Source organism: Dermacentor albipictus, chromosome 10, assembly GCF_038994185.2.
Source record: "Dermacentor albipictus isolate Rhodes 1998 colony chromosome 10, USDA_Dalb.pri_finalv2, whole genome shotgun sequence".
In the NCBI taxonomy this organism is placed as follows: Eukaryota; Metazoa; Arthropoda; class Arachnida; order Ixodida; family Ixodidae; genus Dermacentor; species Dermacentor albipictus.
The window spans coordinates 34,321,821-34,337,069 of NC_091830.1; the positions used below are offsets into that span (position 1 = coordinate 34,321,821).

Consider the following 15,249-nt stretch of genomic DNA (forward strand, 5'->3'; position numbering starts at 1 on the left):
ACGGCGGGTTTCACGCAACAACGGATGGTCACTATCTCGAGAGAAAAACAGGCGAGAAACAATTTGCCTAACGAAGAGGTGGACTAATCCTAGACGACCACATTCAAGGGGGAGGAACAGATTGTCGCGCCACATCGATTCAGAACTCGAACTGCAAATAAATGTGGCAAATACGGGATGCAGTGCCTGAAGAAGTCGTGAGCAGTGCAATACATGCAGCACATACATAAGACGGGAAGCTAAGAACACGTTGCCCACTTCAGCACAAAGGAACACTGACAAGTTGCGCCTTCGCCATGAATACACTTTACGTTGAATTTTGCCAAGTTCTCCCAACCAATAAGCTTTGCTATTTCTATACTGTGAGAGAGGAACACCTAAATAACCAGATCATTTTTCCATTGAATGCCTGCGCAGTGTGATGGCACTGTGGCCCATAATCCAAACCAAATACCTGAAGTTTTTTTCTTCAGATTTAACGCTTGCACCAGGAGCCGCACAAAATTCTTCTGTAATTGCAAGAGCAGTCTTTACATGCTTTCTATCGGTACAAAAAAGGCCATGTCTTCTGCATACGCAAGAACCCGAACCTCATTCGTTGGTAATTTAAACACCTGGAAATTTTGTTCTTTAAGAATGCCCATACAAAGTGGCTCTAAATACAAGCAGAACAGAAGCGGTGACAAAGTTCATCCTTGTCGTACTGATGATACAAGCCTAATCGTATCGGAGACAGAGCCATTCACTATCAGCCTCATTGAGCCATTATCATATCATATCTGGACACATCTAAGGAGCTGGAATCCGATATTTATATGCTCTAGAACAGTAAACAGGAATGAGTGATTCACCCTGTCAAGCGCCTTAGTCAGATCTAGCTGTACAATTGCGACCTTTATCACCGATCTCGCAACATGAATGTTCGTCTGAATGGACCGGCCCCTAATGCCATATGTTTGATTATCGCCTACCACAGATCATATTACAACTTGCAAATCATTAGCTAATACCTTTGCAAAAATTTTATAATCCACATTGCATAAGGAGATAAACCGATATCCATCCACTTTTCGCAATTAAGTCTCATCGTCGCTTTTGGCTATAAGGACGGTGTGCCCTTCGTACATTGCGGTGGTTAGGTACCATACTTCCAAGGCCTCACGGTACACCTGAAGCAATAATGGCGATAAGTGGGAACGAAAACACTAATAAAATTCGGCAATAAGGCTATCCGGGCCGGGCGTCTTGCCCTTCGCTAACGAATCGATGCATGCAGTTACTTATTTAGTATCAATGTTTTCATTTGTATAATCATAATCATCCTGGTTTAGCTGGGGCATACAATTTCTTTTGGCAGCATCTGTATCCAATGAATTATGGCGTCGAAATAGTTTTTGACAATGTTCAAAATACGCTTTAATTATTAAAGTAGGCTCATTAACAATGATTCCACCGTACTCTATATCTAGTATTTGTTTAGACAGCGCGTGTGGGTGTTCATCACCTAGGGCCCTTCTGCAAGGCTGCTCTTCCAGGAAATGCTGCCCACGCGCTTGCATTAGTGCACCTCTGTATTTTTGTGCGTTCAAAGTTTGTAAGTGTACATTGACCTTATGAATATCATCTATATATTGACCTGGATGTAGACATTCAAGCTCATGCAATTCACTCAGAAGTCTATACAATGCTTTGTAATTATTCTTTTTTTCAAAGGTCACGCCAGCAGATGAACATCAACGGAAAATTTGACCATTTGACATGTCACAGTCCAGAAGCAGTTTTAGTTTCACAGAGATATACGTTTCGCGCAGACATGGTAGATGCGCTATCACCAAGCAAATAAAACTCACGCCTGTACCACAAAGGCAAATTTGCTTTCCGTACTCAGTAGCATGCACGGAAGTGCCACAACATTGATTTTCACTTGCGATTGGTATTTTAACTTCGAAAAAAGTACTAAATGGACCGCCGACCCGGGACGCTGTATAGCCTGTTACTGTCGATTCTGATAGCTGTTTCTTGTTATTCACGCCAGGGATATGCAACGTTTTCTTAGTTCAGTGATGTCTTTCACTCGACACATCTGTTTAGTCATATATCTTGGTCAGAGAAGTACAGGCTAGTGCTGGAAGCCTTGGGCGACAGCACATATACCTGTTTTTATGGTGCGTCACATCGGTGATCATCGCTTCTAGTGCTGGCACTGTAGATATTCATTCATTCATTCATTCAAATAAAGTTATTCAGTGCCCTGCGACGTGGTGGGGTGGGCCTGGACCCCGCCTAGGTTTCGGCCAAGGGTTGTTGGCCGAAATGTCACAATATCGGAAACGATTACCAGTTTCTCCAAGTTTAGCAAATTCAGTCAGTAATGGCCCTTGACGAACTAAAAAAAAATTAGCACTTTCCGGCAGAAATGACGGCTTTGCTTTCTTTGGGGGTGGTGATTTGGAATGTTTCGCTGTAAGCTTTGCCGCCGTGTTTCAGGCTCGTAGTAGTGGTACCGTGATTCGTCCCTGGTCGCAATTGCAGACAAGAAGTCATCATGCTCATTGCGATACCGAATTAGATGAGCCAAAGGCAGTGCCGCACCTCTCCGTCCTGTGGTGGTGGTTTCTATATTATTGGCACCCATTGCACACACAAGGACTAACAAACGAGATGTTCATGAATTATTTAGTGCGAACCGAACCGTGACTGCTGTTCACACGCTCTGCCAGTTTATCGATGCTTATCCTCCGTTCTTGTGTAATCAGCTCATCAACCTTTGCAATTGTGTTGGGGATGATTGCACAGTGGCTTTGGCCCGGTCTTGAGCCGTGTTTGCGACTTCACACCCTTCTCAAAACCATTTCCCCAACGCTTCACAGTGACCAATGCAATGCAATGTTCAAAGTAGAAGGCAGCCATTGGGCAACTAATCTCTTTTTGGGAAATCCCTCCAGCGGTCAAATTCCTCACGACGCCCCGGTGTTGAACGTTTAGAGTGGCAATTATGTCACGCAACCATGTTCTACCCAGTGTTGAGAGCAGTAAAGCACATTTATCCTCACACCTGCATGTCACTTTTGTAAACGAGAGATGCCTGTGTGCTACGCCCATGCCTCGCAGATAATGAACCGAACCATTGTGGCGCAGGGTGGGTTGGCTAACTTCAATATGACTCGCCTTCGCACATCGAAAATTCGATGATACAATGGAATAAACATATGCAAAGGTACAGCTTGATAAAGGGCAAAAATTCTCACTGGAAACAAAGCTCACTGCACATATACACAAAACCTCGCAACAAGATATTACAATATACGCATAAGTCTCGGATAAATCAACGTGTCTATGAAAAAGTGACTGTATATAATGCGTCAAACAAGGGAAATAAACATGTTGCGTAATCACAGGTTCACTAAACACAGAATCCCTTTACTCCGCCCGATGTATCACGCTCGATGGATGGCGGCGCGCTTCCTTGCACTTTACCTGGCTCAGTCTTTACGCAAGACTGAGCCACCATCATCGTTTCACCCATGCGATCCCCCCCCCCCCCCCCTACGCTTTCACTCGCACATACAGCATATGGAGCGGGGTCACGATTTGATCGCCCTCGGACTTTACACGGAACGTGAGAGTGACGGCAGGAATGCGCCTGTAGTGTCCATATACTTGCTATAGTAATAAGAGAAGTCAGCCACTGAAGCGTCCCGTGGCCCATGACTTTCCGCAAAAGAAGAAGCAACAAAATCGAACATTCACTATGCGATAATTTGCTGTGACGCAACAAGGTCATTTTTTTCTTTTCTGGGGTGGGGGCACCGAAATGAAAAAAAAATCTCAAAGGAAAGCATGTTGGCCAGAATCGAGTGCCTACTTTGGGCACTTTGGAAGAAGCGTAGCTCGAGCCAAACTCCAACGTGGCGTATTCAAATACAAGTAAAATGCAAAAACGCTTTTCCGTGGTAACCATTGGACCCATTTTAATTAAATTTGCTGCATTCGAGAAAGCAAGTAAAATTTTAGTGACTTGGAAGCGGAATATTGAGTTAGGACCTGAATTTTGTTGAAAGACTTTTCCAAAATTCGAAAGTGCCTGAAGAATAGAAGCAGGAAATTTGTAAATTATTAGCTCTCCGTCCCGACAAGATATCGCGGTTCTTTAAACGGCATTCAAAGATTATTCAAAGTGGACAAATTCAGTATGTCGATTTATATGTTAGATGAATTTGTTACGCTGTCTACAATGGTTCGGCAAAAGGTGTACTTACACATTAATTTTTTTCAGATTGATGTGTAATATATCAGTTTGTTCTCTTTAGATGTGCTATGACATGGGATTCACAGAATTATGATATCATTTTTAATTGCTGAGTTATTGCGTTGTAAAGTTAATACTTTCGTTATCAGAAAATTTGCAATTTTGACAATTTTTAGCGAAAAATTAACGACTTAAATCAAAAATTCGAAACCAGCAGTCACTAGATATTAAGGTATTTTCGATGCAACAAACCTCAAGTTTGGTGCAGTGGTTGCCGAGAAGAACGAATTCTCCTCTTGGACGTATTTGGATAGCAGCACCGGAGCTAAAGATCCCTCTAAATATGGATACTGAAGAAACATCGAAGAAAACCTGAGACGCTTGGTCTACTGACAACCATATGCATACTGCTCAGTATCCTACACCGGCGAGACAAGAGTTTCTGGACAGGTTGCGCACAAGCGAACGCGATGCAATCCGTCGAGTACTTACAGTGATGGCGGCGAGTCACCATTGTTTGTTTTTCTCGTCTCCTGTCCAGAGTCGAAAACTGTGCCAGGGGAAAATCCTCTCGGCCAGACGAAAACGAATGCGCACCCAAGTGCGCAGTGCAGTGGCCGAGGCAACACGAGAAAAAACGCATGCGAGAAAAACGCAAGCTGGCTCTGGTAGCCCGCTGGTAGTGAAACAAGATAAAGAGGCGCAATGTGTCCTCGGGAATAAAGTCAAAGTAGGAAAATAAATAAGGACGTAGTTGCCTTTGCTGGCTTTAGAGTCTTGACATGGATGCTTTGGCGCAAGTGAAAAAAAAAATGTTGATATTCGTTTCTGTGACATAGCGGCACAAATGAACCACCGCGACGCTTCGTCTTATCCGACCTCGCTGCGTGCTTTATGAAGTTGTCTGATAGTCTGTTCATTTGGCTTGTCTCGTTGAATGGTGCGATGTATGACTTTAGAAAAGTCAATGCACCTTTGTGAGTCAAATATTTAGAAGTGCAATAAAACCACAAGCTTCCGCAATTGAAAATCTAACGCACGTCATTGAAAATGTCAATGCATCTTTCCCATCAGTAGTTTGAGTAATTGATACCCATAAAGTTTTGGGATTGAAATCCATATGCTCCGTAGATTCCGTGGACTCCGCGAGATGCCGCGAAGAGCTCGCTCGTCATGAAAACAGCCTTGAAACACTTGAAACTTTTAAAACTTTTAAAACTTTTAAAAAACAATCTATGCCTAGTGTTTGGCGCATGATAGCCTCAGCTGCTTATGTGCCACTAAACTCAACTCAACTCAACTCAACTCAACTTGAAACTGTGCGCTCGGATGGGGCTCCTTGCATTGTGTGACTCCCGATGCATGGACGTTGCCGTGAAATGCAGCCCGAGTTTGCAATGTTCCTGCCGAAATTTCTTTTCGAGCGCGAAAAAAATACAATCTAGACAAAAGCCAGAACGATTTCCGGCGCCCGGGGTTGTTTGGGTCGGCGGTGCCTGACAGCACGAAAAACGTTCCGGGAGCTTGCAGGAAACGAGAAAAGCACATGCTTTTCATTGATAAACATAATTACACAGACCTTGAAGCGTAAACTAGAACATCGGTTTGAAAAACAAAATAACAATTGCAAATTTTTGTATTATTTTAGTGCCGATGTAAATCGCTCTCCCGCTCACCTGTTACCGTTTCCAGTATACCCCATACGCACGATGCCTTTAAAAATTGAAAAATTGTAATAACAAATGATCCACGCAGTCTTACGGGTCACCACTGCGGCATTTGACACTCTGGCTTGTAAGCGTTTGATGCCATTAAATAATGCGTGCGATATGATTTGGTTTTTGGTCCATGTAATAGTCATCCCGGCATGCTTCAAAAGTTCGGTATGTTGTCTATAATACACGCGTAGTACAAGCCACATAAGCGTGTTCAATGGTCCCTATAGCGTAAATAATATTTAATGACCCCTAAAGGGTCGTAAGAGTAGACTCCTCCCCAATTGTTGTTGTTTTCCAATATACACGTTCAATTATTTCGCGAAGATTCATAGAAGCAGAACAAAAAAAATTAAATTATTGGGGTTTTACGTGCCAAAACCACTTTCTGAGTATGGGGCACGCCGTAGTGGAGGACTCCAGAAATTTCGACCCCCTGGGGTTCTTAAACGTGCACCTAAATCTAAATACACGGGTGTTTTCGCGTTTTGGCCCCATGGAAATGCGGCCGCCCTGGCCGGTATTCGATCCCGCGAACTCGTGTTCAGCAGCCCAACACCATAGCCACTGAACAACCACGGCGGGTGAAGCAGAACAAAGCAACAAAGGAACCCCATACGGGTTTCTCAGGAAGAGAAACCATTCGTAGCTTCGTGCTACCTTAGGGTGGATGACAATTTTTCTCTTTCATGATACTTCTCCCACCTTGCCGGATTCCGCAGAACTGAAAAGAATGATCGTATTTCTTGGTGGCTATCACCAATAAATATTATCGGTCTTTCAAATTCTGCGCATGTGTATAAAATACAGATATATTGCCGTATCGATATCTGTAATATAACTTATCATAAGTATGACATGAAATACAGTTATAAAGTTAAATCATATCTAGCACAAACTGAATAAGCCTACTTTATACTGAACATATTCGTAGGTTTGTAATTACGCAATGTCGCGTAACACTATGTGAATGTAGACTACTCACCAAATGCAGTGATTCCTTACTATATAATATCAATGATTTTGTGAAGGAGCCTCGTATTTTCTATTGGCTGCTGCAATAGAATCCTATGCATCTTTGAATTTCCGCTCACAGATATAAAGTGCGCAGTGCAAAAATTACGTGTTTTCGGATTCAATGACATTTTTCAACGTTTCTGTTGACATAATAATGTGAGTTGTGGGACACCACGCGAAGATTTGTTTTGGGATGTTGCTACTACAACTAAAAGAGCGGACGTGAACGCTGTCCTCTCTTTTTCTCTGGTTTAGAGTTAAGGAAGAAGAGGATGGCAAGAGTGAAGACAAGAAACGAGACGATGACATCCAAGAACTTGAGACTAAAATACAAGTGAGTTGAAAGGCATCTTATTCACGAACATGAGGTTGTTATCCCAAGGCCACTGTTTGCTTGTCTCTTATTAAGATTTTGCATAGCATGTTGCAGAGTTAAGACATTTTTCGAGGTATTTCCCAAAAGAAGGATACAAAACTAGCGTTCCATATTCATAGACTACGTACCACTACTACCAAACTGTTCGAAGGGATGCATGGAGAAAGAAGACTTTATGCGCAAAATTTTATATGTGAACATTTTCGTACGCGTTGATATCAATATACCATATGTTACACATTGTACTTAACATAATTTTAAAAATCCCCCATGACGTGTAGCACAATTCTAATTCTTGAGATGGATTAGTGTTAGAGGCAGACACAAATTTCACACGAGCGAAAACAAATAATTGGGTTTTTAAAAGCATTTTGTTAATACACTTTTGAAGTTGTTACGGTGCACCCCACCACATGTTGCAATATAATGGTAAATTGATGAGGCTTACCAGCCCTAATTTCAGAAGTAATTGTAAAATGATACTGAACTTCACGTTCCAGGTTCTGTAAGGTGCCAGGAACAGAATCAAGGGAAACATCGTTAGGTTAATACACCCATGGAAATGGAATATGCGATTCAGCACAAAGGAAAGATAAAAAACCAAAGAGCACGAGAAAGCTTGACCACCATGGGAACATTGTGTGTGCGTAAAATAAAAAAAAACATGGAAATTAACAATGACAGAAAATCTAATACATCAAAATGTCTCTAAATTAAAACTAGGCCTTGCATTCCTGCCTCATATTTACTACATAAAAGTAGGGTACGGATATCACATTTTAAATAGGTTCTCTTTCAATGTTTTTATCTGCCACACTATGCTTCGTACTTTTAACTAATGCGCGAGTATGGCAATCCTGGAAGATGATCACACCTCCTAATATATTGTACGTCTTCGTTAAACCTATATTACCGGCCAAGAGCAAAATACCTGACAGAAAATTGGTGCTGCAAATGTTGAATATTCGCGTTTTTTTGCAAACCAATATGGCATTTGACATATGTGCTTATTTCAGTAAACATATTATGCACATTTCACTAAATAAGATATCTCAGTGGATGCAATCCTACTCATATTTTTGCTCAGCAAGCATACGTTCTTCGGCAAGAGTTTACCCAAGTGCGTAAACTAGTGCTTCACGCACCAGTTTTGAAAATACAAGCAAATTCCCAATAACTTCCACACATATAACACGAGGCAGTATGCACCGTCCATCACGAAAGTGTTTTAGCCTCAGGATTTGCACAAAAAAATTTAGAAAGAGAAAGAAAAAGAGAAAAGTAAATTTCCGCGATGCCTCCGCAGAAACCCTAGAATAACGTTTAAACATTCAGGAACCTGTGGACAAAAAATGAAGCAGTGACCGCACTCTGTATAATGGATGATGTGGATCAAAGTGTAAAAGATATCTTTCTGAATAAAAATAGCTAAACCTAGAACTTCTGGGAGGGTTGCACATATAGATTTATGGAATTTATGAAATACGTGTTTCGAAAACTTCTGTGGCCAACTGGGAGTAGATGACAATGAAGAATAATATTATAACTAATTGGTTCATTATTAAATAAATACAACAAATAAAGAAAGAAACGGAGTTATGTAACGAGCAGCGCTTTTCGCACTGGAGCCGTCTATAGCTTTGGGTACTGACACTGGTACGACAGTAGCTTGTCTAGAAAATATTGGTGGAGGTCATCAACACGGGTCCATACGTAAGCCACATCAAAGAGGGTAGATAACGATAGTATCTCGGGGCAACTAATTTATAGGACCAATAAGCAAAACATGGATCACAGAGTTCTTGAAAGGAGTATGTATGCAATGAGGGCTAAGGCCCTGACGTTATCTAGGCAGGTGCCATGGTAACAGCTCCGCCCATCTCCAGCAGCACAATGGAAGCTGTGAATAGGCCACAAAACGGCGTGTGTGATGACACGTGAATACGCCACGTACTTTACTATACTGTTGCACTAAAAAGAGCAACGCGAACCAGGTCCCTATTGGCGTATAGCTTGTCTTTTGCAGTAGTTCATCTGATTGTAAGAGGTAATGGTAAAATGCACAGAGTTATAGTATAGTCTAATTGGATATGTCGATTTTCTGGCATAGGTCACTTTTTGACTGTAGCATCCCTGAAGTGCTCACTATTAAAACACACTATGTTATAGCGCGTCTGACGTGACTGTTAATGAACCATTACTTCAAATTATTGTTTTTATTTCCTGAAGGGTCAGAACATCAACTATAAATTTAGAACTGTGATGTGCCCGCTGTGCGAGCAAGAGGTAAGCAGGAAGGCGCTGGCTGAACACTTAAACGACACCTGCGAGCAGAGATTCTTGAAGTGTCGATACTGCAGCTTGGATGTAGAAGCCTGTCATCTACAAGTAAGTCCCTGTAGCATGGTTATTTTCTGCTAAGCGAATCTTGTGAAGGAAAGTTTTCTCTCCTTGCTTTCCCAGTGTTTGGTGCGTGTCTGTCGCTGGGCAAGTCTCTTGCCTTATTGGCTCAGCGTTCACAATACAGAGACATAGGCAAGGTCAAAAACATTTCTGTGACAATGTGCGGGATGTCGAAAACACATGCGGACGTCAGAGATTGCTCACGCAATCTATTGTTGAATAAAAAAAAACTCAATTCGTGCGCAGCAATCCCATGTTTTACCTATTAGGCCATATGCACGCGCATTTCTTTTTCATGATGTTTATTGCGGTGGACGAAGTGACACGTGTTGGCAACATAAGCTGACACTATAACTATTGACACTCATATCTGGAAATCCTGTGATGCAAATGATAAAGTAACCAGTTACGCATGGTATTAATATGTGCACTTCCAGACACTATTTTAGGCACTCAAATCACAGCACAACAGAAACTGTTCGTACAATAATGGAGTTCTTTAAAAGTATGCGTTTACTATGTGGTTGGCAAGGAGAAACAATTCACGGAAATTCATGGCGGTGCCCTCGAGTCAAACGTAACATTTGGCAAAATACATCATCATCGTCATCATCATCATCATCAGCCTGGTTACGCCCACTGCAGGGAAAAGGCCTCTCCCATACTTCTCCAACTACCCCGGTCATGTGCTAATTTTGGCCATGTTGTCCCTGCAAACTTCTTAATCTCATCCGCCCATCTACCTTTCTGCCGCCCTCTGCTACACTTCCCTTCCCTTGGAGTCCACTCCGCAACTCTTAATGACCATCGGTTATCTTCCCTCCTCATTACGTGTCCTGCGCATGCCGATTTCTTTTTCTTGATTTCAACTAATATATCATTAACTCGCGTTTGTTCTCTCACCAAATCTGCTCTTTTCTTATCCCATCATGTAGCATATCACATCAGCTACATTTAAAGAAACGGACCGCGAAAACAGGCACAATCTCTCCAGTGCTATTCACTGCAATCTTAGAGAAGCATTATTGAAGTTACCTGAGTAGGAAGGATTACAAGAGGATCAACGCCAAACATATCAGCAACCCACGGTTTGCCGATGACATTTCCTGTTCAGCAACACTAAGGGTGAATTGTACGAAATGTCTGAGGATGTTAGCTGATAATGTACAAGACTAGGGTTGAAGATTAAAATGCTGAAGGCTAAAGTAACGTGGAGAACCCTGGCAAAAAAAAACATTCGGGATCGGCAATCAGCCTCCAGAATCTGTGAAAGATTACTTATATCTGGGTGAATTATTCACAAGATGCTGTGATCATGAGTGAGAAATTTCCAGAATAATAGTGTGATGGAGCGCCTACGGCAGACAGCCCTTTCTTAACAAGCAGCTTACTGCTATAGTCTAAAAAAATGTAGAATCATTACATTAACCGGCAGTAAACGCAGCTTCCGATTAGGTTAAGAACCAGTAAAAAACGACTTAACACAAATGTTAGGCATAACGTTAAGTGATAGGAATACCGATGAAGTGGATTTTAGAGCAAAAGGGTGAGACTGATATTCAAGCTATTCTAGCGCAGGGAGAAATGCAGCAAAGTAGGTCTAGTATTGCCTATGGTAGATAACCGATGGTCTATTAGAGTTGCAAAATAGACGCTGCGAGAAGGTCAGCAAAGTCGAGGATGGCAGAAAATTGAGCGGTGTGGTGAAATGAGGAAATTTATGGGCATAATTTTGTATCACCTAGCGCGAGATAGGGGTAAGTGGAGATAGCTTGAACTATCCTTCACCCCGCAGTGGATATAAAAAATAGAGTAACGATGGTGATTATGACGATTTATAAGGACGAATCATTCCAGCAAAATGCGTTCTCGAAGAAATGTTGCGGGTCAACGTTAGTGTCCTGCATACGAGTTTTAAACAAGTTGCTCACAAAAACGACAGAATTATGTATGCACTCTTAATGGTGTTACTCGTAAATTACGCTAATTGGAACATTTTTGCAAATACGTTCTATTCGATTTCGATCCTACGTGGAACGATATTAGGGTATTCCTCTTTGTGTAGCATATGAAACAATATCAGAAGTGTTATATCACACTTAATTTGAGCAAAGAATTTAAAAATGAAAGGCCCGTCGGAAGCGAATTGTACCGAACGCATACTATTCGCAGTAGCCTACAGTAAATCAGAAAAACAATTTTCCTGATAACTCGCCATTTATTTAAGTTTTTTTACCCAACTTTTTCATTATTGGCCGAGGATCTGAAGTATGATAAGCAGATTTGTAGAGCACCTTTAGAAAACATCGATCGAGTTGTTTCCTTTACGGTACGTCAACCGTGCGTTCCACGAACAAGGTCGGCTCCCGTCGGATGATGGCGAAAATGCATGCTGCTGGCCGAGCGCTGCCAATGAGATAAAGAGCACCTGGCCGCTTCCTCATCGCCAGTCACGATGCAGCCGACCTTATCCGCCGAACAAAAGCTAGAGAGCAGCAAAATACCACTGCGCAAACGCCCCATTACGTGGATTTTTGCATATTTCGCGGGTTTTCTTTGCAACCTTTAAATAAGGGCTACGTCAGAGGTACCCTGAAGAAGTCAACTCGATCGATGGTTTCAGAAGGTTCTCTAAATATGTGCATATCATACTTGGGGACCTCAGCCAACAATAAAAAAATTTGGTGAAGCGGTCCATGCTGGAGGCATGAAAGAAGACGAAGTGGGCTAGGACAGAAGTGAGGAGGAAGACGGTGGAATGAAATGGTGGCCGACACCCGTCTCACGGAGATTATGCAGTTTCTACTGCCATTCTAGTTATGAACGCTACATTCTGCCGCAGCCAGCAGTATTTGAAGACCAGACTTGCACGGGAAGTATTTCTTTGACCAGGCGTCATCAGAGTCTGTTCTTTTCTCCCAATACCAAGTGCACGGTGGGCCCGTGACCAACCTTCTTCTGGCAGTTAGTGCTTCCGCGATGATCAACGTGGTGCTGCAACAAGCTGCAATCAGCCACCAAGTCCTGGTGCAAACTGAATCAGTGACATTGAATCTACAGCTGCAGAAACTGAACGAACGCGCTCTGGAACCCATTCGGCGTGGCACACTCAAAGAGTAAACCCCTCTTGGGAAGGTGAGCCTAGACTCAACTGTAAAAGCACATTATGCAACAGGATGACATTTTTAGAACTTTGGCTGAAGCGCTTAATCGAGAGAAATCAGCGTGGGGTATTGTTGAACCGGATCTGCTTGGAGGAAATTCGCAAAGTGCGCCCTATTGACTGTGGTTTTTCGAATGTGCCTGTGATAAGATTATGTGGCACTCTGACGACACAAAGGGTTAGAATATGCGCCGCTACTTAGGCGCTATAGCCAGAAAATGGTATGATATGCAACTCATGGATCATGCACCAACTCGTTGGAAACTGTGGAAATGCAACTTTATAGCAGGTTTTGAAGGCAATGCATTAGAACGATGGGATGCTGCACTATGGTCCGGATATACATGTGGCTTTCTGCTTGAGTGCTGTCGTGACAAGCACCGCCTATTGTATTTTGCAGAATCGAAGCTGTCGTCTCTTGCTGTTGTAGCATTGATAACGCAATGGTTGTGTATCGAGATCCATAGTCATGTTAAGTGCAAACGTCCAAGAACATTTTATGACCTTCTGAACTTTCTACATACCTCAGTGCCAAAAATTACATTGAGAAGACAGCCAGCTGGTAGAACAGAGGAACTTGATTCTCGTAAGCCGAGTGAACAACCTGAGTCACTGCCATCATCTTAATTTGAAAATAGCTTTACAAACAAACATCTTGGAAGTGTAAGTTATGACTGTGAGGATGGTGAAAGACCAATTACCGCAGTTCGCGATAAACTACTTCCACGTTATCTGACTACCATGGACCTCAAGCCCCAAAAGAGAGCTTCAGTGAGACAGTGTATTTGTTGTGCTCAAACTTACTGTATGCCCCTTTAACATAGATGGCAGTGAAGTGAAAGCTCTCGTTCATAGTGGGACTTCGGTATCAATGATCAACAAGACTCGAGTGGATGCCGGTCGTCTGCACACTGGTAGAACATTGCGTGTCCAAGCGTACGAAGGGTCAGTGACCATGCAGAGTGAATGGGTAACACTGTCTGTTGAAATCCAAGGACACTCTATTACCAGTGACGTATTGGCAATTCCCAATGTCACCGATGATTTTCTTTCATCCCGCACAAACATAGAAAAACTTCAGTTAAAACACTATTTGAATGGGAAAGTAATGGCGAAAGACACATTAAGAATAGAAGATCCTGGTGAAGAACCCAGTGCATCAAAGTTGATTTTTCCCCAGGAAGACATTAAGACAAAGTGCCCGGAGCCTACATGCATGGGCAGCTATCCTGCAGCGATAAAATCACATGTCGTCCCTTTCCTTCTCGCAGATAAAACAGTGGTTCGTAGAGCCCCCTATTATATGTCCAGAGATAAAAAGGTGTGGTTGAAGAAAAAGATTAAAGAAATGTTGGAAGCAGGTATCATCCGACCTTCTCTATCGCAATTTGCTTCTCTTATCGCTATTGCGCAAAGAGAAGACGGGACATTCCGTCTCAGTACAGACTACCGGGCTCTCAATCATCAAAGTGAATTGATGCCTTATTCAATGCTGATAATCGACGTCTTCATTGAAGAAACTGGTGGTTGCCATTGTTTTTCACGAATAGATCCCTGCAAGGGCTTTTTAGAGATTCCAGTAAGGGAAGAAATGAAAAAGTACACCACGTTCTTAACCCCTTGTTTGAATACAACCGACTACCGTTTGGTTGGAAAAACTCCCCTGCATGGTTTCAGAAGATTATGACCGACATTCTGAAACCTTACTTGGACACATTTTGGAATGTGTACATATAGAACATTATCATCTACTCAAAGACAAAAGAAGAACTCCACAGGCTTTCTTCAAATGTTCTTCATGCTCTCAGTCTTGCCCAACTCAATGTCAACTTCAAGAAAAGGGCGTTCTTTCAATATAAATTAGTATTTCTTGGTATGGTGTTTAATGGACACACTAAAAGCAGATTGGAGAGAATCTCCAATCTGGTAAAGACTTATGACGTGCACTCCCTGCGCATTTTTCTTGACCTAGCAGGACATTTCAGGGCGTTTGTCAAAGACTATGCACTGAAAACAATGGACCTCACACGTTTAACTCTGAAAGACGTGCCTTTTTTCGGGAGGAGGAATGCACAGGTGTCTATTGCGAACTTTTAAAACTAATTTCGTCGGACGCCATCTTGCGAATACCGCATTTTTCTCTGCCGTTCGTGTTGAATACGGACGCATCACATTACGCTATGGGTGTAATTCTATACCACAAACCCTCAAAACAAGCTGATAAAACCAAACACTACGTTGCGGAGAAATATGGCTATACCCTGAAACCCGCTCAAATCATTCTACCACAGAAAAGGAAGCTCGGGCCGTCTTAAAAGCTGCGCTA

The 15,249-nt window shown here is 42.4% G+C and overlaps 1 protein-coding gene across 1 annotated transcript in view; it reads left to right on the forward strand.

Moving 5' to 3' along the window:
- Window positions 1-15,249, forward strand: part of LOC139050895 (TNF receptor-associated factor family protein DDB_G0285149-like) — a 50,046-nt gene that overhangs the window by 23,725 nt on the left and 11,072 nt on the right. The window contains exons 7-8 of the mRNA XM_070527712.1: window positions 7,237-7,315; window positions 9,587-9,745. Coding sequence (XP_070383813.1) covers window positions 7,237-7,315; window positions 9,587-9,745 — 238 coding nt within the window. The remainder of the gene's footprint in view (window positions 1-7,236; window positions 7,316-9,586; window positions 9,746-15,249) is intronic.